Here is a 25,020-nt window from a genome sequence, read left to right on the forward strand (position 1 = left end):
CAACAACAAATAGTTCTTTAGAAAATATAGTCACATCACCATTTTGCATGAAAACACCCACAAGTATTGTATTTTACTATGTATAGTAGCACCATGCACATGTGGATAATTAATAAATGTTATTGCTGAAAATAATCTTTAAAGAAAATCAGGGAGTAACTTAGGAATATAAAAACAATCTACTAGTTACCAAAAAAAAAAAAGTGGTTTGGCATTAGACAGAAGAAAGTTTGATTTCAGTATTTTGTTTGTTCAAATAGGCTGTCAGTCTCTACAAAGGTGGCAAACCACTTCCTCTTAAAGCAAACAGCCATAATGGAGAGAATCATGGAAAACTGCACCTTTCTAGACATAGTGACTTTTTAAACAATGGCAATAACTATTAGATTTTAGTAATGCCTTCTTTTTTATTCACTTTTTAGGCTGCCAGCTGAAGTCTTATGTATTTCTTTATAGGATGCTGATGTGAAGATAATACTCCTAAAACCTCTTTTGAGATTCAGTAATTTATGTCATGTTCTGATCTAAAAGAACAAGAATTATTGATATTATGGCAAGAACAGTAAAATTAACAATAACAGCAGAAATCCAACTTGTAAAAAAGATGACAAAGGAGACTTTACAAAGAAACATCATTTATGAAAGGAACATATTTTCATATTCAAATATGGCTTTCATAGAGGAAATATGATGCCACACCTAAGGTGCGAGAAGAAAACAGTTTCAGTAACTGGGGGAATACTCACTTGCTTCACATTTTCAGCTAAGAAGACAATATAAACACTACAGAATCCCAGCTGTGTTATCACCAGAAAAAAGTCAACCACACTCCTGAAAAGAGATTCAACTACAAATAAGTATCAATAAGGGCTGCTGAAATGTCAACATACTTTATTTCTCTTGTTAACTGTTTAAAAACATTTTATAATAGTGTATATTCTTTTTATTTCCTTAAAGTAAGAAACATTTAAAATACCTATTTTTCACAAAATGAGAATTTTATTTTGGAGCTCTGGTGGTACAGTGCCTAAGCCATCTGACTGCTAAGCAGAAGGCTGGTGGTTCAAACCCACCAGCCATTCCACAGAAGTAAGACTGGGCAATCTACTTCTGTAAAAATTTACCGCCTCAGAAATCCAATGGGGGTAACGATGAGTCAGAATCAACTTGATGGCAGTGCATTTGGTTTTTAGTTTTTTGGTTTTTTTTACAAAGATCTATATTTATGGTCAGTATGTCACTAGAATTATTACAGAGCAAAAGGATGTTCCATTAAGTTAAAAGGCTAAGATATTATCTGTTTTTAATTCAGTAGTTGAAGCATAAATTGTTGTTGTTGTTTGCCGTCGAGTCGGCCCCGACTCATAGTGACCCCTCCTTGGGTTTCCGAGGCATTATCACTACGGAAGTAGGATTGCCCAACCTTCCTTCCAAGGAGTGGCTGGTGGGTTTGAACCGCCAGCCTTCTGGTGAGCAGTCAAGTGCTACCAGAGCTCCTTGAAGCATAAATAGGTATATGCTTATAAAATGGTTTCATAAAAACATTTTGCCTTTTAGATTAAGTGCATTTTTCCACTTCCTAATATTTCTTTCAGATCAACCCAGTGTATTTTCCATCCCTCTAGCTTCATGTAATTTGCAAATATGATGAGCATGCCCTCTACTACCTAAATTACTAATAAGAATATGGAATGGGGGAAAACTAGGGGGGCCTGGTCCTAAGCACACCACCAGAAGTATCTTTAGTAGCTTCTTTTCTGTTATTTTTAAATAAGTTACTCTAGAAAATTTAAGTTACATAAAATAATATAGGGGAGTAGGGAAGAGGTATCACCAGAGGTATCAGACAAATTAACATTATTTGGGTATAGTGGTATAACAAGTTAAAAATTTGCCTACATGTTATTAATATATACCCCAAACTTCCCTATTTTGTTCTGGGAACAACAAGTGACTACAACAGCATGCACTTAATAACTAATTTGAATCTCTGTGTCTGACCATCAAGGTCAAGTGGTCAAACAATTTAGTCTACAAAAGCTACAGATTCTCCTTCCCCCATTTGAAACTGGAAGAGGTTTGTTTCTTCATTCTTGCCATAACTCGTCTGTTCTCCACAATTATTCTGGGATTTCATTTGTAACTTTTCTTGGTACCCTAAAATGAATTCAACTCTCCTCTCTTGATAAATAACATCAATGGATTTTCTTACTATGGTTTCATCCACCTTTGATTTTAGGGTCCTACCAATAACCATTCCAGCAATTGTTATTTGAAAGCCATTCTTCCTCATAGAAAAAAAAAAAAAAAGAAAAAGCTATCTTTAGACTGGGCAGAGGGAAGGGCAGGATGGGGCTCTAGGGGCAAGTTCTGAGACATTAGGTTCTGTTTCCTTCTATCTCATACTCAGCTTATCGTGAACTCTGAGCAGTTCAGAAACAAATTCTTGAAAATTCCTAGAAAGGCTATATTTAATCATATATTACTCTACTCACACTGTTCTTTTTTCTTCTTTTAATTCACATAGCACATATGATTTGAACCATAGTTAGAACTCTGTTGATTGCCTATGCTTCCTTATTTTTCCAATTCTATGTCCACTTGAGAAGAACCCTTGTGGCACACTGGTTAAAGTACTCAGCTGCTACCAAAAAGTCAGTGGTTCAAAATCACCTGCAGCTTCATGAGACATGGGTGTGGCAATCTGTCTCCATACATATTTATAGCCTAGGAAACCTTATGAGGCAGTTATACTTTGTCCTATAGGGTTGCTGTGAGATGGAATCAACTCAACAGCACCGAGTTTGGGTGTTCACCTGACCTTCATTAGCCATATCCACCAATGATAAGAGTTATATTTAAACAATAATAAGTTGGGGTTATGCAAAAATATAGCAATACCTCAGATGTCCTATAAGCATATAGATAAACACCATAACTTTATCTGAAAGAATGAGATCACAATACTTTATTTTTTCCTCATTAAAAAAAAAACAAACTTACTGAACCTTATTATATCATAAATTGACCAGGTGCTTTGTAAATATCATTTAATCTACTATAATAATCCTGTGATATGGGTATAATTATATCTTATTTCCTTATTTTTTTCATTTACAACAAAACAAAAGGATAAATAATTTGACCAAAGTCATAATACTGGAAACTGATAGAGTTGATATTTTAATCCAAGTATGTCTAACTATAAAAGTATTTTGTTTATTCCCTCAATCCTATCATACTTCTATTTACATACCTTATCAGATTAAAATACCTATAAATTAAAATAATCTTGACAACCATATAGATATTCATAGAATAGCAAGTACTTACCGTCCCCATGATGCTTGCTTCTGAAGACAACTCCATGGGCTCACTTCCATAGCAAAACTCACAGTGTCACTATAACTTAATGTTGATTTTTTAAACCTGTAATTTAACAATATACTTATCAAAGAAAAATATTAAATTGGTCCATCAAACCCTATCTTGAAAAGAACAAAATAAATGAGAATTAATGAATTTAGGGATGTGCCACGACAGAGCAGGCTTTTGTAATTTTATGATTTACATGAATTCTCTCTCTCTCCTAAAATATTTCTCATGAAATTTTTTAATTGTATTATCTGTTCTTTTTACCACCATACTAGTTTTTACTGACTGTCCTCGGAAGGAAGGTTGGGCAATCCTACTTCCGTAGTGATACTGCCTCGGAAACCCAAGGAGGGGTCGCTATGAGTCGGGTTTGACTCGACGGCACATAACAACAACAACAACAAAGTTACTATAGCTGTAGATTTTGTGTAACCTAGTATTTGTAGTTCACTGATTTAAATATTTCAATTACCTAAAAGCACCAACTACATTGTTCATGTTTAAATTATTCAGTTTTCAGAAGCACATGATTTAATAATATATTACACCTCTAAAGGGCTTCACAACATTCTTTCACATAAACTATCTCATATTTAATTCTCAGAGTAGTTCCATAAAGTAGGTATTATTTCCCTAGTCTCCTTCTATTTTTTCAAGTACATATTTTACTTTAAAGATCATGACTTGCCCAAAATTTTAAGAGCATTAAAAAAAAAAAGAATCAAGATTAGAATACTAGTGTACTATAATAAGCAATACTTAACACACAACACACACAGTTGCTCCACTGTCCAGTAGAGCAAGTCATGATACACAAGAAGAAACAAAAATATGATTTTATTGACTATCTAAATTACATATACATCAAATAGCATCAAACGCACTTATGTATAGGGTAGCCCAAAACTAAGTTACCGACAAATTAATAGTCATAATGCTGCTTCCATTTTTCCCATATATCTTTCCTGTTTTTTTTTTCCATTTATAATAAATAAATGAATACTTTTTACTAATAAGGCTATAAGGAACTCTGGTGGTGCAGTGCCTAAGGTATTTGACTGCTAACCAGAAGACTGGCAGTTCAAACCCAACAGCCGCTCCCCGGAAGGAAGATGGAACCCAATCCAAAAAGATTTACCATCTCGGAAATAGAATGAGGGTCACTATGAGTCAGAATCAACTCGTTAGCAACGGGTTTGGTTTGGTTTTTTTGAATAAGGCTATATTTTAATAGGAGGAAGTAGAATATGACTAGGTTTAAATCATAAAAGTATGGCTCTTTCCTACATTTATCATTTTAGACCCATCTACACAACAGACTTCAGAAAATACAACATCTGATTGCAAAGCACAGTACAAATACAACGCTATCTGATACTTTAATATAAATAAATAGCTTTAAATAAATAGAGTTAACAAATCCACATTTACCTCTGACATAGAAAGTGACTGCAACGTACCAGTATGTGCATACAGTGAACAGAAATAATTCCTATAAACACAAGGCTGATTGGTCCAAGCTGTGCGAAAGAAAATTTATTACATAAAGGTCAAATATTTAAGTTTCACAAAAAGTCAATTGCCTTAAAAGCAGTAAGATAAGGAACTACTCATTTGCAGTGATTAAGTATCTGTTGATGAAAATGTTTAATTTCTTTAAAAGAGAATTTAAAAAGTCACATACAGGAAGAATTTCATGTAATAGAAAACCATGTAACTTTCCATATAATCAATTTGGATACTCAAATCTATAGAGTACAGATATGCAACAAAGTAGGATAGAAACATTTTATTTAACATCAGATGGCAACTCTATGAAGAACTCTGGTAGTGTAGTGCCTAAGGCATTTGACTGCTAACCAGAAGACTAGCAGTTCAAACCCACCAGCCACTCCTCGGAAGGAAGGTTGGGCAATCTACTTCTGTAGTCATACCATCTCGGAAACCCAAGGAGGGGTTGCTGTGAGTCGGATCCAACTCCATAGGAGGGAGTTTGTTTTTTTGGGCAACTCTATGACTGCCAGTCCCTATTATTATAATTACAGACAACCATAAATCATTATTCTAAATTACTAAGAAGCATTATATCAAACTGGGATTGTGGGCAACCTACACTTCTGTAAGCTATTTGTTAGGCATTTACTATATGAAAGTAACTGTGCTTGGAAGTAAATGTAAGAGGTAAAGCGATCATGCTTTCTACTCACATTAAGTTTAAATGTATGCTAACATTTTACATTAAAAAATAACTATTTGAAGAAATGATACACAAAACATCTGACATATTTACTTACTAAAAATTTTCAAGAACTATTCCAGTAAGATGGTGAAATAGGCAGACAAGCTACACAGATACTCTTCAACAAAGAAAAGAGAAACCAGTTAACAGAGATACAGAAGATAATCCTGGAGCCCTGAGCTTTGAAAGGAAGTACACAGAAGTGGATTACCCACCAACTAGTGGAAAAACATGAATGAAAACAGGACCTAAGAATAGGGTCCATTTGCCAAGGATGGCAGGGACACACAGAAAGCTGACAATGGGAAAGGAGACAGGTGGTGAGCGTATAAGTGCTGCCAACTAGCAAACAGAGGAACACAGTACTCTGCTTACGTAGATAACATCCAAAGAAAATGAAAATCATGGGCTAGTCACTCCAACATACAATCACTAATTAAATATAGACACAAAAACATCACACTGGCTCAGAGACAATAGAGCATCACAATCCACACAAAGAAGGAAGATAAAGCAGGAGAAACAAGGCACCAGGATACAGGCCCAAAACACATCCCTGAGGAAGAAGCAGCATTAGAACTCCCTTATAAGGAATTCAAAAGAATTATATTTAAGTACCTTCAACACACTGAGAGACAGATCGAGGAAAACACAGAGGAAACTCTAGAACAATTTCAAAAGACAACACAAGAACAAAATGACAAAATAAATGAAAAATTAGAAATGATACAAAATCTACAGAGAGAAATCCAGAAGATGAATAACAAATTTTCAGAAGTAGATAACACATTGAATAGGCAAAGGAGTAGAACTGAATCAATGGAAGACAGAATTAGTGAGATTGAAGACAAATACCTGAATACTTCTTTGGAAAGGGATCAATCAGAAAAAAGGTTAAAACAAAATGAAGAAAGCCTAAGGATCATGTGGGATACCACCAAAAGAAGTAACCTACACATCATCGGAATTCCAAAACAGGAAGAGACAAATAAAACTAGAGAGAAAATTGTCAAAGATTTGTTGGAAAAGAATTTCTCTGGTATGATGAAAGATGAGAATATATCCATACAAGAAGTTCAACGAACCCCAAACAAGACAGACTCCAAAAGAAAATCACCAAGACATATCATCATCAAACTCACCAAAACCAAAGACAAAAGAAAGAATCCTGAAAGCAGCACGGGAAAAACAAAAAGTTACCTACAAGGGGCAACCAAGAAGACTAAGTTCAGATTTCTCGGCAGAAACCATGCAGGTGGGAAGACAATGGGATGGGATATATAAAACCCTGAAAGAGAAAAATTTCCAACCAAGAATTATATACCCAGCAAAATTGTCCCTCAAATATGATGGCAAAATTAGGAGATTTCCAGACAACCAGAAACTAAAGGAATCTGTTAAAACCAGACCAGCCTCACAAGAGATGCTAAAGGGAGCCCTTTGGACAGAGAGCCAACTACAGCAAACAACTAACCATTAACACACATGATGACATAACCGAGAAACCAATCCAGTTATGGAAGTATCCAAAGTAAATATGCCTACAAGATTGTACACAGGGAACCAGAGACATCAATTGACAAATGACAACAACTACAAACCAAAAAGAGGGAAAAAAATTGTGTAGTTACAGAACTTCTAAAGGGTCAAGACAATTGCAAGATAGAGCTGACTGTTCTAAACTTGGGAAGAAAATTATAAATCACAGGGTAACCTACTAGAAAAATGATAAACCTTCATCAAAATAAAAAAGAGGACCAGCACAAATACTTAACAAATACCAAACCAATAGCAACGAAGGAAGTGATAACACTACTCATAAAGAAAACAAGCTTAGCACAGAAAATTATATGTAACTAAGAAATTAACACCACGAAAAAGCACATAACAAAATGACAGCAACAAATTAATACTTGTCGATAATTACATATCTGACAAGAGACTTACCTCTAAAATTTATAGAAAACTCCAACACCTCAGCAACAAAAACATTAACAATCCAATTTAAAAATGGGCAGAAGACATGAATAGACACTTCACCAAAAAGGATATTTGGGCAGCCAACAAACACATGAAGAAACGTTCATGATCATTAGCCATCAGAGAGATCCAAATCAAAACAACGAGATACCATCTGGCCCCAGCACTAGTAGCAAAGTTCAACAAGACAGAAAATAACAAATGCTGGTGAGGATGTGGAGAGATTGGGACTCTCATACACTGCTGGTGGGAAAGTAAAATAATACAACCACTGTGGAAAACAATATGGTGATTCCTTAAAAAAGATGGAATTAAAAATACCATTTGATCCAGCAGTCCCATTACTAAGTATATATCCTAAAGAAGTGAGAGCCAGGCCAAAAAAAGATATATGCATACCCATGTTCATTGCAGCACTATTTACAATAGCAAAAAGATGGAAACAACCTATGTGCCCATCAAGAGAAGAATGGATAACCAAACTATGGTATATACACACAATGGAATACTATGGAACACTAAAAAATAATGTAGAATCTACAAAACACAGCATAAGGTGGATGAACCTGGAGGACTAATGCCGAGTGAAATAAGCCATCACAGAAGGACAAACATTATTAGTTGATTGTTGTAAAAAGTCAAAGAAAGATTTATATATGGAAGGAAACTTTTTTTGTTGGTTTCCAGGGGTGGGAGAGGAGGAAAGGGAACACTATTAGCTAGGTAGAGACAAGTATTGATTTGGGTGAAGAGAAGGGCAATATACCAAATGAGTGATCAACACGGTGGCACTGAGGAAAAAGAACACATAGAGAGGTACATGGGAGGTACAGACAACAAAGATGAACCCGTTGCACATACAGTACTGTGTTGTCAATGACGGCAAGCACTGATCTATGACAGATAGATGGGTGGACAGGCTGAATGATCAAGTATGTCTAGGCAAGGGGTAGTGTGCCCATAACCATGTATAGGGTTGGCAGACGATGTCTCTCCAGGCATATCTGTATGGGCTGTAGGAATGTCCAGGTGCAGAGTAGAACTGACATGGGACAAGTTTGTGATGTCTTCTTGGCCACAGTCACCTACCCACAGGGAGTGAGGGGTTGGACCTCTGGACTTGGAACCATGGTTACAGGCGGCATTAAGCTCAACTGGCATAACATACTACACAAAACCATTGTTCTACATCCTACTTTGGTGAGTAGCAACTGGAGTCTTAAATGCTTGTGAGCAGCCATCTAGATGCAACGATGGGTCTCTCCCTGTCTGGAGCAAAGAAGAATGAGGAAAACCAAAGATGCATAGAAACAACTAGTCCAACGGACTGGTAGACCATGAGATCCTCAGCCTATATGACCCTGAGACCAGAATAACTAGAAGGTACCTAGCTATCCACTCAGAGGGGGATCAGCACAGGAGATTTTAGATAAAGTGGGAGTTCATTGTGGAAAAAAACACAAAATCACAAAAAAAGACCAGGTTTGCTGGTCTGACAGAGCCTGGTGAAACCCCTGAGACTAGCTACCCCTCAGGTCTGGAACTGAACTCATTCCTGTGGTTTTCAGCCAAGTAATAGACAGGCATATGGGCTTAACATTTACATCAGGTAGATATACTTCTTGGAGTGATCAATCATGGGAGAATAGAAGGGCAGTGTTTACACAGGGAGACAGCTCAGGGGGTGGGAGTACATGGGAGGGAAGGACATAGGAAACAGGTAAGTATGAGGAGGGAAGTGGGAAGAGAGCTGTTACACTGTGGGGAATTGCAGTTGATGTCATGAGACAAAATGTGTATGAACTGCTGTATGGAAAATGAATTTGCTCTGCAAGCTTTCACCCAAATCACAATAAAAATTATAATAAAATAAAATAAAATAGCTAAATGATCATTCAGTTGTCACCTGACCAAGTTTTATTTGATCAAATACTAAAGGCAGGACAGATGTTAGCTTATAGTAATGTGTAAATGAGACTGATTACTGTACCTTAATTGAGATTACAAAGATAGTCTTACCACTATGCCTGCATTTTTTATTGCCAATGGAAGTCCTAAAAGACCAGTTCCAATATTTCCTTTAAGGAGATGCATAAGAGTCTGTACAAACCTGAAAAGTAAGTTATAAGATTTAAATATTTTAAAACAAAATCTATGAAAATCATACAATTGTGGCCTAAGCATTAGAAGGGAATTGATAATTCATCTAGACAAGTAACCAAGTAACATTTCTGTTCAACCACTAAGTGTAGAAGTCATACTTGGTTCACGTCCTATCTTTGCCATTTAATAGTAGGATACAAAGGGCTACTGTGGAAATTAATGAGATATCTAAGTAAAAAATTTTTGAGCATAGTAAATTAATGAAAATAAAGCAATTTTCTCATTAGATTATTTTATGTTAAAATGTATGTACCATAACAGCTTCGATTCAGAACAATGCTGAAGATTATTTATACACAGGCTGGTAAGAGAGGTATTTAGTGATACTGTCATGTACTCCAGGTATTAGACATTTGATCTATGATTATCAACTTTATATGAAATTAATTAAAAGAAAAAAACATACGTTTGAAAACTAAGTATATATCATTAAGATAAATACTAATTAATTTTTTGACATCGTGAATCTCCTAAGAGATTTGACCTACGAAAAGTTTCCAGGAGGCATTTGAAGGCAGTCTTTTGACCAAAAAGAATACCACAGCATTTAAACTTATGAAACAAACATGTTTGCCTAAAATTTGTTTTCAGTTTATACAATTCTGATTAAACTTAGCTTTACTTTGTATAATCTTTAGCTTGCTATTAGATTAAAACCTTATTCAAAACTATTGATGACAAAAATGTAAAAAAAAAAAAAAAAAAGGTTGGGGGTGCGGGTGGAGGTTTTAAAAAAAAGTTTATGGGCTCTCCTATCTCATTACTTAGTGTCACAGCATGCTTTCAGCACAAAGAAGTGTTTATTACTTCCCATTATCTAAATTCTATTTTAAAAGCCACTTCCCTTAACATTCCCTTTATACCCTCCTTATAGATCTCTGTCCTTTCAAGAGTCATAGCATTTGATTTACATGATCATTATAATAGACATTTTGTATGTTTGTTCTTTATTCCCAAAAGGACAATAAAACTCTCTGAGGGTAAAGACTTAGCCTTACTCATCTTTCTGACTCCTGTAGTACCTTTCACCACTCGTGTGTCAGTTTGTCACACTGTGGTGGCTTGTGTGTCGCTTGAGGCTGGAGGCTATACCACCAGTATTTTAAATATCAGAAGGATCACCCATGGTGGACAAGTTTCAGCTGAGCTTCCAGACTAAGACAGACTTGGAAAAAGGAAGGGGCCATCCAATCCTCAAAGAATTAGCCAGTGAAAACCTTATGAATAGCAGTGAAATACTGTCTGATATATTACTGTGCAACTTTATGAATAGCCCTGGAACGATGACTGATATAGTGCCAGAAGGTGAGCCCCTCAGGTCGGAAGGCACTCAAAATACGACTGGGGAAGAGCTGCCTCCTCAGAGTAGAGCCAACTTTAACAATGTGGATGGAGTAAAGTTTTCAGGACCTCCATTTGCCAATGTGGCACAATTCAAAATAGGAAGAAACAACTGCAAACATCCATTAATAATTGGAACACGTAATGTACGAAGTATGAATCTAGGAAAACTGGAAATTGTCAAAAATGAAATGGAATGCATAAAGTCTGATATACTAGGCATTAGTAAGCTAAAATGGACTGGTCTAGGCCATTGTGAATCAGACAACCCCTTGATCTACTATGCTGGGAATGACAAACTGAAGAGGAATGGCGTGGCATTCATCGTCTCAAAGAATGTTTCAAGATCTATCCTGAAGTACGATGTTGTCAGTGATAGGAAAATATCCATATGTCTACAAGAAACACCAGTTAATACTACTATTATTCAAATTTACACACCAACCACCAAAGCCAGAGATGAGGAAACTGAAGATTTTTACCAACCTATGCAGTCTGAAATTCACCAATCAAGATGTGTTGGTTATCACTGATGAATGGAATGCAAAAGTTGGAAACAAAGAAGAATCACCAGTAGGAGGAAAATACAGCCTTGGTGTCAGAAATAACGCTAGAGATCATATGAAAGAATTTTCCAAGACCAATGACATTCATTGTTAATAACTGTTTTCAACAACATGAACAGCAGCTATACATGTGGACTTCACCAGATGGAGTACACAGGAATCAAATCAACTACATCTGTGGAAAGAGGCAATGGAGAAGTTCAATATCTTCGGCCACAGCAAGGACAGGAGCTGACCACAGAACATACCTCAGCTGCTCAAATGCAAGTTCAAGCTGAAGCTTAACACAATTAAACAAGTCCATGAGAGCCAAAATATGACCTTGAATATATCATTCCTGAATTTAGAGACCATCTAAAGAATAGATTTGATGCATTGAACACCAATGACCGAAAACTAGAGGAATTGTGGGATGATGTTAAGGATATCATCCATGGAAAAAGCAACAGGTCATTAAAGAGACAGAAAAAGAAGAAAAAAATAAAATGGATGTCAGAAGAGACTCCAAAAGTTGCCCTTGAATGGAGAATAGCTAAAGCAAATGGAAGTAATGACAAGAACAGATGATTTCAATGAGCAGCTCGAGAAGACGAATTCAATTATGATGATGAAATATACAAAGATTTGGAGTTAGAAAACCAAAAGGGAAGAACATGCTCATCATTTCTCAAGTTGAAAGACTGAAGAAAAGCTTCAAGCCTCGAGTTAAAATACTGAAAGAGTCTACAGGGAAAATACTGAATGATATAGGGAACATTAAAAGAAGGAAGGAATATACAGTCACTGTACCAAAAAGAACTGGTCAATGTTCATCCATTTCAGGAGATGCCATCTGATCGAGAACCAATGGTATTAAAGGAAGAGGTTGAAGCTACACTGAAGGAACTGGCAAAAAAACAAGGCTCTAGGAATTGATGGAATACCCACTGAGATGTTTCAACAAACAGATGCCCCATTGGAGGCGCTCACTAAGTTATGCCAAGAAATTTGGAAGACAGCTACCTGGCCAACTGACCAGAAGAGATTCATATTTGTACCCATTCCAAAGAAAGCTGATCCCATAGAATGTGAAAATTATTGAACAATATCATGAATATCACATGCAAGTAAAATCTTGCTGAAGACAATTCAAAAAAGGTTGCAGCAGTACTCTGACAGAGAACTTCCAGGAATACAAGCTGGATTCAGAAGAGGATGTGGAACAAGAGATATCATTACTGATGTCAGATGGATCTTGGGTGAAAGCAAAGAATACCAGAAAGATGTTTACTTGTGTTTTATAGACTATGCAAAAGCATTTGATTGTGTGGATCATAAGAAATTATGGATAACATTAAGATGAATGGGAATTCCAGAACACTTGATTGTGCTCATCAGGCTGTTGTTCGAACAGAACAAGGTGATAATGAATGGTTTAAAATCAGGAAGGGAGTGTGTCAGGGTTGTACCCTTTCACCATACTTATTCAATCTGTATGCTGAGCAAATAATCCAAGAAGCTGGACTATCTGAAGAAGAACATGGCATCAGGATCGGAGGAAAACTCATTAACAACTTGCAATATGCAAACAACACAACTTTGCTTGCTGAAAGTGAGAATGACTTGAAGCACTTACTGATGAAGATCAAAGACTATCTGCAGTATGGATTACATCTCAACATAAAGAAAACAAAAATCCTCACAATTGGACCAATAAGCAGCATTGCGATAAATGGAGAAAACACTGAAGTTGTTAAAGATTTCATATTACTTGGTTCCACCATCAACACCAATGGAAGCAGCAGTTAAGACATCACACAATGTACTGCACCGGGCATATCTGCTGCAAAAGACCTCTTTAAAGTACTGAAGAGCCAAGATGTTTCCTTGAAGACTAAGGTGTACCTAACCCATGCCATGTTTTTTTCAATCACCTCACATGAATGTGAGAGCTCGACAATGAACAAGGAAGACTGAAGAAGAGCTGATGCTTTTGAGTTGTGATGTTGGTGAAGAATACTGCAAGTATTATGGACTGCCAAAAGAACGAACGAATCTGTCCTAGAAGTGCAACCAGAGTGCTCATTAGAAGCAAGAATGGCCAGATTTTGTCTCACTTATTTTGGTCATGTTGTCAGAAGGAACCATGCCCTGGAAAAGATAGCATGCTTGGTAATGAGGAGGGTCAGTGAAAAGGGGAAGGCCCTCAACAAGATGAACTGACATAGGGGCTGCAATGCTGGGTTTCAGGTATCGCAAGCATTGTGAGGCTGGCCCAGGACCGGGCAGTGTTTTGTTCTGTTGTACACAGGGTCACTATGAGTCAGAGCCGACTGGATGGCACCTAACAACAATAACAACAACATACATTTGTTCTTTATTTCCAAATAGACAATAAAACTCTGTGAGGGCAAAGACGTAGTCTTACTCATCTTTTTGACTCCTGTAGTACCTAGTAAAGTTCCTTCCTTGCTAGGAGAAGATGATTAAAAATAAACATAAGCTGAATCAAAAGAAAAAGAGACTTAACACTTACGAAATGCCCTCATGATCATCAAGTTGGTAATGCTTCTGAACAGGAAGGAGTTCTTGTTCATTTTCTTCATCTGATGTGCCATCAAAGTTTTGCTCATTTATCAAGGGTCTCATTACATCCATATCTTTAAAAACAAAAATAAAGTACTTAGTACAGTATTTTAAAAAATTAGATAAAGCTGGTATAAATGAATTCATAAGTATTATGAAATATTACTTATCATTACTATTGTCATCCTAAATTAATGATTAATGTACATCAATACCCCGAGTTTCAGTATATTTTAAAAAGAAAAAAATGAGGCTTATCTGGTGGCTATTCTATTTGGACTAACTAATGCCCAATGCATATTTTTTTCTCTTTTGTCTTATTTCTAGGCATCTCATGAAGTTGGGAGTTTGCAGTAGTCTTGATCTCTTAGTAATGCTGCAACAGAAATTCAAAAAAGGTTTTATTTGTGCTCCTTACTAAATTTACTTTTTTTTTTTTTTAAGAGAGATCAGGATTTAGGTCACTGGCTTTACCCCATGTTAATGAGAACTCACCGCCATCTAGTCATTCCAATGCATAGTGACCCCCACTGGGTTTCCAAGGCTGTATATCTTTACAGAAATACATTGCCCCATCTTCCTTCTGCAGAGCAGCTGGGTTTGAACCACTGACCTTCTAGATAGCAGCCATTTAAATGCCTTATCCAGTACACCACTAGTGAGTGTTTCATAAAAGTAAAGTGATGTTTAAGACATTGGAAAATTCTCGAAAATAGCCTATTTTGAAGTCATTTAAATACCCTTCCTCAAATAATGTAACTATCATGTGTAACAAGAATCTCTGGTGGTATAGTGCCCAAGGCATTTGACTGCTAACCAGAAGGCGGGCAGTTCAAACCCACCAGCCACTCTGCAGAAGGAAGACCAGGCAATCCACTTCTGTAAAGATTTACCACCTTGGAAACCTAATGGCAGTCACTATGAGTTGGAATAGACTTGATGGCAGTGGGTTTTGTTTGTTTCTGGTATTATGGGTAACATAAAATTTGAGAGCCACTGAATTTTTATAAATTCTAAATTTCTGGAGTCCAAATTGATGAGGATTTTCTATAAGTAAAATTCCTCAACTTATGTCTTTTTTTTACTCTTTAATCATCAGGACATTCTCCAAATATTCTTCAATATCATTTCCTTGTTTCTTGTTCCCAGCATCAAAAGTGGCACAGCCTAGACCTTTACAGAGTGAAGTCATTGTTTGTCCAGTATATGGTCTGCTGGGATGTCTACTGTCTCACATGTACTCCAGAGATTTATATATTATGTTCTCTTGTTTGAACAGATATTATATCCTTTTCTGTTATATTCTCTTTAAAAAATCTTGTAAAACCATCATTATTCACTGTATCAGCTTTAGCTTCAAACAGAAATATTAATATTTTCATTCCTTAATGTTCATTGCCCTTGTTCATTCTTATTCATTTATTTTTTTTTTTAAATCAGCTTATCCAAATTGTCAGTTATTTGAACTTTCTAATATCCTTCTGCCTGGGGCTGTGCAGTTTGTTCTGTGCAAGTATGTTCCGTGCAGTACTAAGTACACTCTCTGATCTCAGTAAAGATAGCTGACATTGCCAACATTTCACTAACTGAACAATCTGTTATTAGAAACACACTGCCCAAGAGACTGTACCAGCAATGGTATCAGGAAAAAAGGTAAGTTTTCTTATAACACTAAAAAAATAGGAAATCTAAGTAATAAGTTTACTTTTAATGGCATCATAGGAAAATTTATTTTTAATATGTTTTCCAATAAATCTGCAATTGTTAAAATTATCTCTAAATATTACTTCTGTAATTCATAGAACCAAGTTTTAGAGCAGAATTGCAGTGTGTACTCAAATTCACAAGTAAAATTTGTTTAGATAAATCAATCTTAATAAATTTACATTGTTTAGCAAATGTCTAACTTATTTGATTTTGTTCAACAGTATAATGTCCCATGGTTACACTTTCCCTAGTTCTTAAATTCATTACTTCTCAATATTATGTAGTCTTGGAAAGATTACAAAAATTAAAGGCTATAAAAACAGCTTTTCTTTGATTTGTCTCATGTCTCACATTGAAAAACCTTAAAATATAATAACTATTCCAGGAAGCTTCTCTAATTAACCCTCTCCTAGAAGAAGAGTTAATTTTTAAAACCTGAAACTTTTTAAGAGAAATACTTAACAGTGTTAGAAATCAAAGAAGTACATATTTATGTAATATTTTGATTCTGCCATTAAAGTAGAACAATGTGACACATTATTAGCTAAGTTCTAACTATGTGTGCATTTATCTATGTGAAGTTTATATAAATAAAAAATCACTTTTAAATAAAGAAATCTGCATTTAAGACTTCCCCCTAGTTTGTCTATATTGTTGAGTTGTCATTACATAAGATATACATACTTGTGAAACTAAGTAAATAAAAAATAAGTGAAGCAATCAAGTTTTAGTTTGATGGGTCCTAAATCTAAATTAAAAAAGATACCTGAACTACAAATATTTGGGGAAATGATATACTCCTACACCCAAAAAGTTGCTTCTTTAAATACTAATAGCCTAATCAGAAGATTCACGTGATTCTTTCTGGATGAGATTTATTAATAAATAGCTTCAACTAGTCATTTGTAACTTTTAGAAGCTCCAGGTAATACTAAATATAAAATGCTAAGTTGTATTATTCTTCCCAAGTTAAATAAGTATACAGTATAGGAAAGGGCAAGAATGGAAGCAAGAATGGCCAGACTTCGTCTCACCCATTTTGGTCATGTTGTAAGAAGGGACCATTCCCTGGAGAAGGATGTCATGCTTGGTAGGGTGGAGGGTCGATGAAAGAGGGGGAGGCCTTCAACGAGATGGACGACATGGTGGCTGCGATGATGGGCTCAAGTATAGCAGGGATTGTGGGGCTGGCGCGGGATCGGGCAGTGTTTCGTTCTGCTGTGCATGGGGTCGCTATGAGTCGGAAACGACTCGACGGCACTTAACAACAACAACAACATAGGAAAGGGCAGTTGTATTATTTATATTTTTTTTCTTATATTTGACTTTTTAATTTTTTAGGAGAGGTTTGACATTGGTCATAAGAGTACTGGCACTAGTCACAATACTGAGTAGGAGAGCATTCTAGGCTTGACAATGGTTAGGCTGAGAAACTAGGTTGCTTTAATACGGCTGAAAGAAGTGAAACATATACACACACACACACACACATATATGTGTGTGTGTGTATATATACCTATATATATATGTATATACACACACACATATATGTTGTTGCTGTTGTTCTGTGCCATCGAGTCGAACTCAACTCATAGTGACCCCCCCCTTGGGTTTCCGAGGCAGTATCACTACGGAAGTAGATTGCCCCATCTTCCTTCCGAGGAGTGGCATGTGTGTGTGTGTGTGTGTGTGTATATATATATATATATATATATATATATATATATGGTAAAAGATTAAGCTTTTAATCTTGAAAAAGCTTGAAAAGATTTTGTGGTCTGTGCTTAGGAATTTGGACTTAATCTTATAGGCTGTAAAAGAAAAAACAGAGAAAGATTTAAGGTTTAAATGGTCAGATCTGCATTTGAGTAGCATCACCCTGGCAGCAATGTAAAGGATCAATTAGAAGAGAGCAACACTAGGGTATTCTCAAATGTTTGGAACAGAGTAGTACTCAAAAAATGAGTACATAAATGCATGAAGGAAAAAGTAGGATGCTAAGGAGAAAATATTAGCTCAACTGCATAGACACATAAATAAAGCCCCACAATAAATCAGGCATCAAAAGATGCTGGTAATACAGCAATTACTGAAACTGACAAAAAATCTTGCTTTCAGGAAGCTCACATTATAAAGGAGAAGACAAACAGTAAGTAAAATAAAGAGTATGCTAAATGTGTGAAGTGCTAATGAGGAAAACAGAGATTAGGACAGAAAGCCATAATCTTACACAGTTAGAATAGGTCTCATTGAGAAAGTGACATTTTAAAGAAAACTTGAAGAAGGAACAAGAATGGAAAATGTAGATATCTGAGGGCAGAGCAATCCAGACAGCAGAAACAACAAATAAAAAGGCTGGGAAGATAGAGATAGCTTGGTATTTCTGAGATACAGACAGGAGAGCTAGAGGAGTAAGCAAGAGGGAAAATAGTAAGAGATGGTAACAGAAGGACACCAGAGGACAGACTATATACAACCTTATAGGCCATTCTGAGTTACATGAAAATTCACTAGAGCAGTATTGTCCAACAGAACACCATGTGAGCTACCAAAGCATTTTTAAGCTTTCTAGTAGCAACATTCAAACCCACCAGCCACTCCTCGGAAGGAAGGTTGGGCAATCCTACTTCCGTAGTGATACTGCCACGGAAACCCAAGGAGGGGTCGCTATGAGTCAGGGCTGACTCGACGGCACATAACAACAACAACAACAACAGTAGCAACATTAAAAAAGAAAAAAGGAACAGGAGAAATTATTTTTACTATTTAACCCAATATAAAATATTATCATTTCAACATGTAGTCAACACCAAAAATTATTAATAAGTCCTTTTACATTCTATTTTCCTACTGTTGTCATCACGTGCCATTGAGTCGGACCCGACTCATAGAGACCTCTCCTTGGGTTTCTGAGGCGGTATCACTATGGAAGTAGATTGCCCAACCTTCCTACCGGTGAGTGGCTGGTGGGTTTGAACTGCCAGCCTTCTGGTTAGCAGTCAAGTGCCTTAGGTACTACATTACCAGAGCTCCTTTTAAGTCTTTTAAATCCAGTGTGTATTTTACACTGACAGCCTATCTCAATTCATAGCTCAATACATATGGCTAATGGCTACCATAAGACAGCATAACACTAAAGAGTTTTGAGTAGAGGCATGACATGATTTGGTTTATATTTTAACCAGATTCCTCTAGGCTTATTTACTCATGTGTAATATGAGAATAACGACTTGTACCACATAAGGGTTTTGTGATGATGAAATGAGATAAGCTATGTGAAGGACAGAGCCCAGTCCTTGGCTCATAAATAATAAAAAAATACTAGTTTTCTTCCACTTCTATATATTGATTTACTAGAAACAAATTGTGCTGTATAAGTATTTAAAATGCCAAACACTGACAAAAAAATTTGATTTATTTAATAAAGCATTATTGAGCATGTATGAGCTATAAAACATGCTATATTACTGAGTAGGCAAAGATGAACAAAACATGCTGCCAGAAGAAAACAGACACTAGTAGAGGAGATACTTAAAAATTCAACCAAGTAAAAGCTTTAACAGAGTTAAGAACAAATGAAATAAATATTTCTACTCATAGTGACTCCATATGTCACATGTCTCATAAGATTTTTTGGCTGTAATCTTTATAGGAGCAGATCACCAAGTCTTTCCCCAGCAGATCTACTAGGCAGGTTTGAATCACCAACCTTTCAGTTAGCAGCCAGGCACTTAATCATTAAGGACTTAATCATATAAGGGCTCCTCTTTATGTGATTCAATAGGTAAACACTAACAATGCCTTATAAAACAAAATAGTACTAAGCTATGGATCTCAAACTACCTAAACACAACTATTTCTGTTAACAAGTAGAGGAATGATAGATAAATAAGAAACACTTGCTTGATTCATTATTACACACTACCATTAGTGGTGCATACAAACGGCAATGCTTAAGTTAAGCAATGCCTGTATGCTTTCTTACATTGCCCAATTGTTTCTCCATTTCCTAACCTAAAATCAACCTAAATTTTTATTTACAGGCAGAATAAAGAAAAATATTAATTTAGCAATGAAAAAAAAAAAAAAAAAAGACTTGAAAATATTTCACCTAGGAGACTAAAAAGTTACTCTATGGAGAAAAGGCTTTCCGCCAACAGACATTAATTGAAATATATTTTGAAAATCTGAAAACCACCTAAATATGCAACAATTAAGAAATGTTACATCCCCCTTAAAAGTACTATGCTGGTATTAAATTATGGTTACAAAAATAAGAGAAAGTGTATCATATGCTGAGTGGGAGAAAACCACATATCTAGGTGTGACTGCAATGGTGTTAAAAAAATTAAATAGAAATGAAAATATATAAAAATGTGAATAAATTATTAAGTATATAGCTGGACAAGAGAATCCTAAGTACCTTTCTCTTCTTGCTCTGTAAAATCTAATTAAGAGGTAATAAACCATAAACCTGCATAACTTTTACAGTAGCAAAATTCTAAAAATTACTTACATTTTGGTAATGGAAAAAACTAAGTAGAAATAATTATTTTTTTAAAATAATGTTGTATCTACATCTGTAAATCACCATTTAGATATAAGAATAGTAACTACTCTATTCATTTGTGAGTTAAGAGAAAATAATATGTAAGAAACACTCCAGAGGTTCCCATTCCCTATCAAATAAAGTGAAAATCTTAAGCTAATTTATATAGCATAATGGATCCTATAGCTTAACATCTTCACCAGTACTTTGTTGGATGCCTTCTAGTTGGTTCTGAGTCATAGCAACCCCCTATGACAGAGTAGAACTGCCCTACAGGGTTTTCTAGACTGCAATCTTTATGAAGCAGATTGCCAGGTTTTCTTCTGTGGAGCACCTGGGTGAGTTCAAACTGCCCACCTTTCAGTGAACAGCCAAGCACTTAACAACTGCACCACGAGGGCTCTTTGCTTTTCACATACCCATCTTTTAACTTTTTTTAAAAAAAACAGTAAGTGATACCTGATCACTGTAGAAAATAAGGGAATATGTTTCTGAAATTAGAAAATTACCTCATCTCCCAGAAATTACCACTGTTAACATTTTAGAGTATACAAACATACACATATACATTCACTCACTCCTTGTGCCCTCTTTCAGTCCTACGTGCTATCGTATGTCAATGACTACCAAATTTTTATCTCCAGAGCAGACCTCTCACTAATTCTAGATTCCTAAGAATTTATTTTATTCATATAAATCCCGGGAGCTCTGGTAGCATAGTGCCTAAGGCACTTGACTGCTAACCAGAAGGCTGGCAGTTCAAACCCACCAGCCACTCCCCGGAAGGAAGATGGGGCAATCTACTTCCGTAGTGATACTGCCTCGGAAACCCAAGGAGGGGTCACTATGAGTCGGGTCTGACTTGACGGCACATAACACCAACAACAACAACATATAAATCCTATGGCTTACTTGACATCTACACTTGGATGTCTACTAGACATCTCAAACTTAACATCACTGAAATGAACTCTTGCTTATCACTCCCAAAACTGCTGCTCCTATAGCTTCACCCATCTGTACTAGTCAGGCAAACAAAAAACCCACTGCCATCAAATCAATTTCAACACATAGCAACACTGTAGAACAGAGCAGAACTGCCCCCATAGGGTTTCCAAGGCTACTTACATTTACAGAAGCAGACCACTGCATCTTTGTCCCATAAAACAGCTGGTGGGTGCAAACCACCAACCTTTAGGTTAGCAGCCAAATGCTTAAACTATTGTACCACCAGAGCACCTTCTATACTAGTTACCTATTGCTATATAACAATTTATGGTTGTTGTCAGGAGGCCTCGAGACCTGGTTACATGGACCTCACATTAGGGCTGCTTTAGTGTCCTCACAATATGGTATCTGACTTTCCCCAGAATAAGTGATCCAAGACAGAGAGCAAGGAATGAGAAGGCACATGTCTTTTATGACCTAGTTTTGGAAGTCATACCCTGTCACTTTTGCTATAATCTATTCATTAAAAGCTAGTCACTAAGTCCAGCCCACAATTAAAGGGAGAGGAATATTAAAGTCCTCTACTGAAGACAGAAACATCAAATAATTTATAGACATATTATAAAACCACCACCACATCTCAGCTGATAGCAATTCCATCCTTACAGTTGCTCAGGTTGACCCCTGCAGTCATACTTGTCTCCTGTGTTTCACTGTCACCCCTCATCCAATCTGTTAAGAAATTGTGCTGGTTCTACTTTCAAAATATATTCAGAGTATGACCATTTCTCTCCACTTTCACTGCTGCTACCGCACTGCTCTGAAGGATAAGTATATTGCTTTCTCGGATTACTGAAATACCCTCTTGCAGGTCTCCCTGTGTTCTGGTTACCTAGTGCGGCTCTGACAAGAATATATCACAAATGGGATGGCCGTAACAAACAGGAGTTTATTCTCTTACAGTTTGGAGGCTTTAAGTCCAAGTTGAAAGTGCTAGGCTCTAGGGGCTGGGTGAAAGCCCCTCGACCCTGTGCTTCAGCTTTGCCTCTTGCTCCTGGCTCACTGAAGCTAGAGGCATCTCTTCACTCAGACAGCTGCTGGCTGTACCACAAGTAATGTGGCACAGTCCTGATGTTACCAAACCATATGGCAGGCCATTAATTTAAGTCCATTGTAAGTCCCAAGCTCGGCAGAGCATGGCAGGCTGCTGAACAATGACAAGGCTACATGCAGGATCCAAGTGTGCCATAGGCTACAGACCATTTCCCAAGGCTTCTGCTTATATACAGGAAGCAGACCACATTCCCTAAGGCAGCTACTCACAGTAGACTTCACCATGGAGTTGATTACCAGTCTCATCATGGGGAATATTACATCCAGCTGCCCACCCACTCAACCAGGCCCAGCCAAGTTGACACACAAACTAAACTACCACAATTCCAACCCTTGCCAACTTGGCATCTATACAGATCTTCATTGGGTGCAATCTGTACAGATCCCTCTCACTGAGTGGCTCCAGTCCCCCAGTTCCTCTAAGTGGCGACCTCACCACCTTAACCTGGTGGGCCCCATTCCTCTCCCTCTTGGACATGGCAGCTCCATCCCCTCACTCTTGGGCAGCGCTATGGCTCCATCCCACTGGGTCACATGAACGAGCACCCTCTTTGAAACCTAGGGGGCCATGGTGCTACCCTTTCAGGCTGAGGCAGCTCTGCTTCCATTTTCTTGGTCTCTCTGCTTCTGCTGATTAATGCCAAAGACAACCTACTCCGCTCGAAAACTTACTGCCCCAAAAGCACTTGGCTTTCTTGCTCCATGGGCCAGCCAACTTGCTACTCCATTTCGTGCTAGTCTCTTCTACCAGTTAACACCTGAAAGCAACCCACTCCGCCAGGAAGCTGCCTACCCAATGGCACCTGGCTTTCTCCTCCGTGGGCTGGTAAGCCTGTTGCTGTTTAATGCCCGTCTCTGGGTTCTGCTACTGCCGTCTCTCATGCTGGTCTCTCGACTTTGCTCCTGCTGTCTCTCATCCCGATCTTTTGACTCTGCTCCTGCTGTTTCTCATGCTGTATGCCGGGGTCTCTCTGCCAGGGTCTCAGATCAAGGACGCACTCCACTCCTATTTCCACATTCTAGGTATCTGTCAGAGCAGCACCCCACTCCTGGTACCATATTCTATTCCGGTTACCTAGTGCTGCTCTGACAAGAATATACCACAAATGGGATGGCCTTAACAAACAGGAGTTTATTCTCTTATGGTTTGGAGGCTTTAAGTCCAAGTTCAAAGTGCCAGGCTCTAGGTGCTGTATGAAAGCCCTTTGACCTTGGGCTTCAGCTTTGCCTCTTGCTCCCGGCCCACTGAAGCTAGAGGCATCTCTTCACTCAGGCAGCTGCTGGCTGCTGAGGCTGCCAACCCCAAGGTTGACAAGTAATGTGGCACAGTCCTGATGTTACCAAACCACACGGCTGGCCATTAACTCAAATCCATTATAAGTCCCAAGGTCAGCAGAGCATGGCAGGCTGCTGCTGAACAATGACATGGCTACATGCAGGGTCCAAGCCTGCCATAGGCTAGAGACCATTCCCAAGGCTTCTGCTTATATACAGGAAGCAGACTATATTCCCTAAGGCAGCTACTCAGCTGCTCAGAGTAGATTCCACCATGGAGTTGATTACCAGTCTCATCATGGGGAATACTACATCCAGCTGCCCAGCCATTCAACCAGGCCCAGCCAAGTTGACACACAAACTGAACTACTACACCATGCTTCTAGTCAACCCACCCATTACCACCCACATAGTAGCCAGTGTAACTCTTTTAAAATTTAAGTCAGATCTTGTCACTCCTCTGCTCAAACCCTGCACTGGCTCCCCATATCTCATGCAACACCAAGGTCTTTACAGGGCCTATACCAACCAAACCAAATCAGTTTCCATCAAGTTCCTTCTAACTCATGATGACCCCATGTCTACAGAGTAGAAAGGTACTCCATAGGGTTTTTAAGGCTATGACCTTTAGGAACCAGATCGCCAGACTGAAGTGCCTCTAGGTGAATTCGAACTGCCAACCTTTAGGTTAGTAGCCAAACCCAATCATCATTCAGGGACCTATACACTGCAGCCTATAAAGAAACCAAATCCGTTGCCATTGAGTGAATTATGACTCATAGTGACCCTACAGGACAAAGTAGAACTGCTCTAAAGGATTTTTAAGGCTGTAATCGATGGCAGTGTGTTTGGGTTTTTTTATTTTTTTTCCCAAATTTTACAGAAGCAGACTGCCACATCTTTCTCATGGAACAGCTGGTAGGTTCAAACCGCCAACTTTCCAGCAGCTAACAACCAAGCGTTTAACCACTGTGTAAATAACATGCTTGCTGTTAACACTCTGATCTCTGACAGCCTTGATCACTCTGCTTCAGTCATTTAGGCCTCCTTACCATTCCCATCTTTACTGTGTTCATTCTGTCTGCTTGGTTAATTCCTTTACTTCTTTCAAGTCCTTGCTCAAATCTCACTTATTCAATAAGGCCTATAATCCTGCATACCTTTTCTAACTACTGTAAACTGTCCAGTGCCAACCGCCA

The 25,020-nt window shown here is 37.5% G+C and overlaps 1 protein-coding gene across 1 annotated transcript in view; it reads right to left on the reverse strand.

Annotated features, from left to right (window-relative positions):
- SLC36A4 (solute carrier family 36 member 4) overlaps positions 1–14,301 on the reverse strand; it is a 45,726-nt gene extending 31,425 nt beyond the window's left edge. The window contains exons 1-5 of the mRNA XM_007938053.2: positions 14,180–14,301; positions 9,614–9,704; positions 4,807–4,895; positions 3,334–3,429; positions 747–831 (exon numbers count right to left, since the gene is read on the reverse strand). Coding sequence (XP_007936244.2) covers positions 747–831; positions 3,334–3,429; positions 4,807–4,895; positions 9,614–9,704; positions 14,180–14,301 — 483 coding nt within the window. The remainder of the gene's footprint in view (positions 1–746; positions 832–3,333; positions 3,430–4,806; positions 4,896–9,613; positions 9,705–14,179) is intronic.
- Positions 14,302–25,020: the final 10,719 nt, after the last annotated feature.

This window comes from Orycteropus afer, unplaced genomic scaffold (assembly GCF_000298275.1).
Source record: "Orycteropus afer afer isolate SDZICR_OR568_19922 unplaced genomic scaffold, OryAfe1.0 scaffold00047, whole genome shotgun sequence".
Lineage (NCBI taxonomy): Eukaryota > Metazoa > Chordata > Mammalia > Tubulidentata > Orycteropodidae > Orycteropus > Orycteropus afer.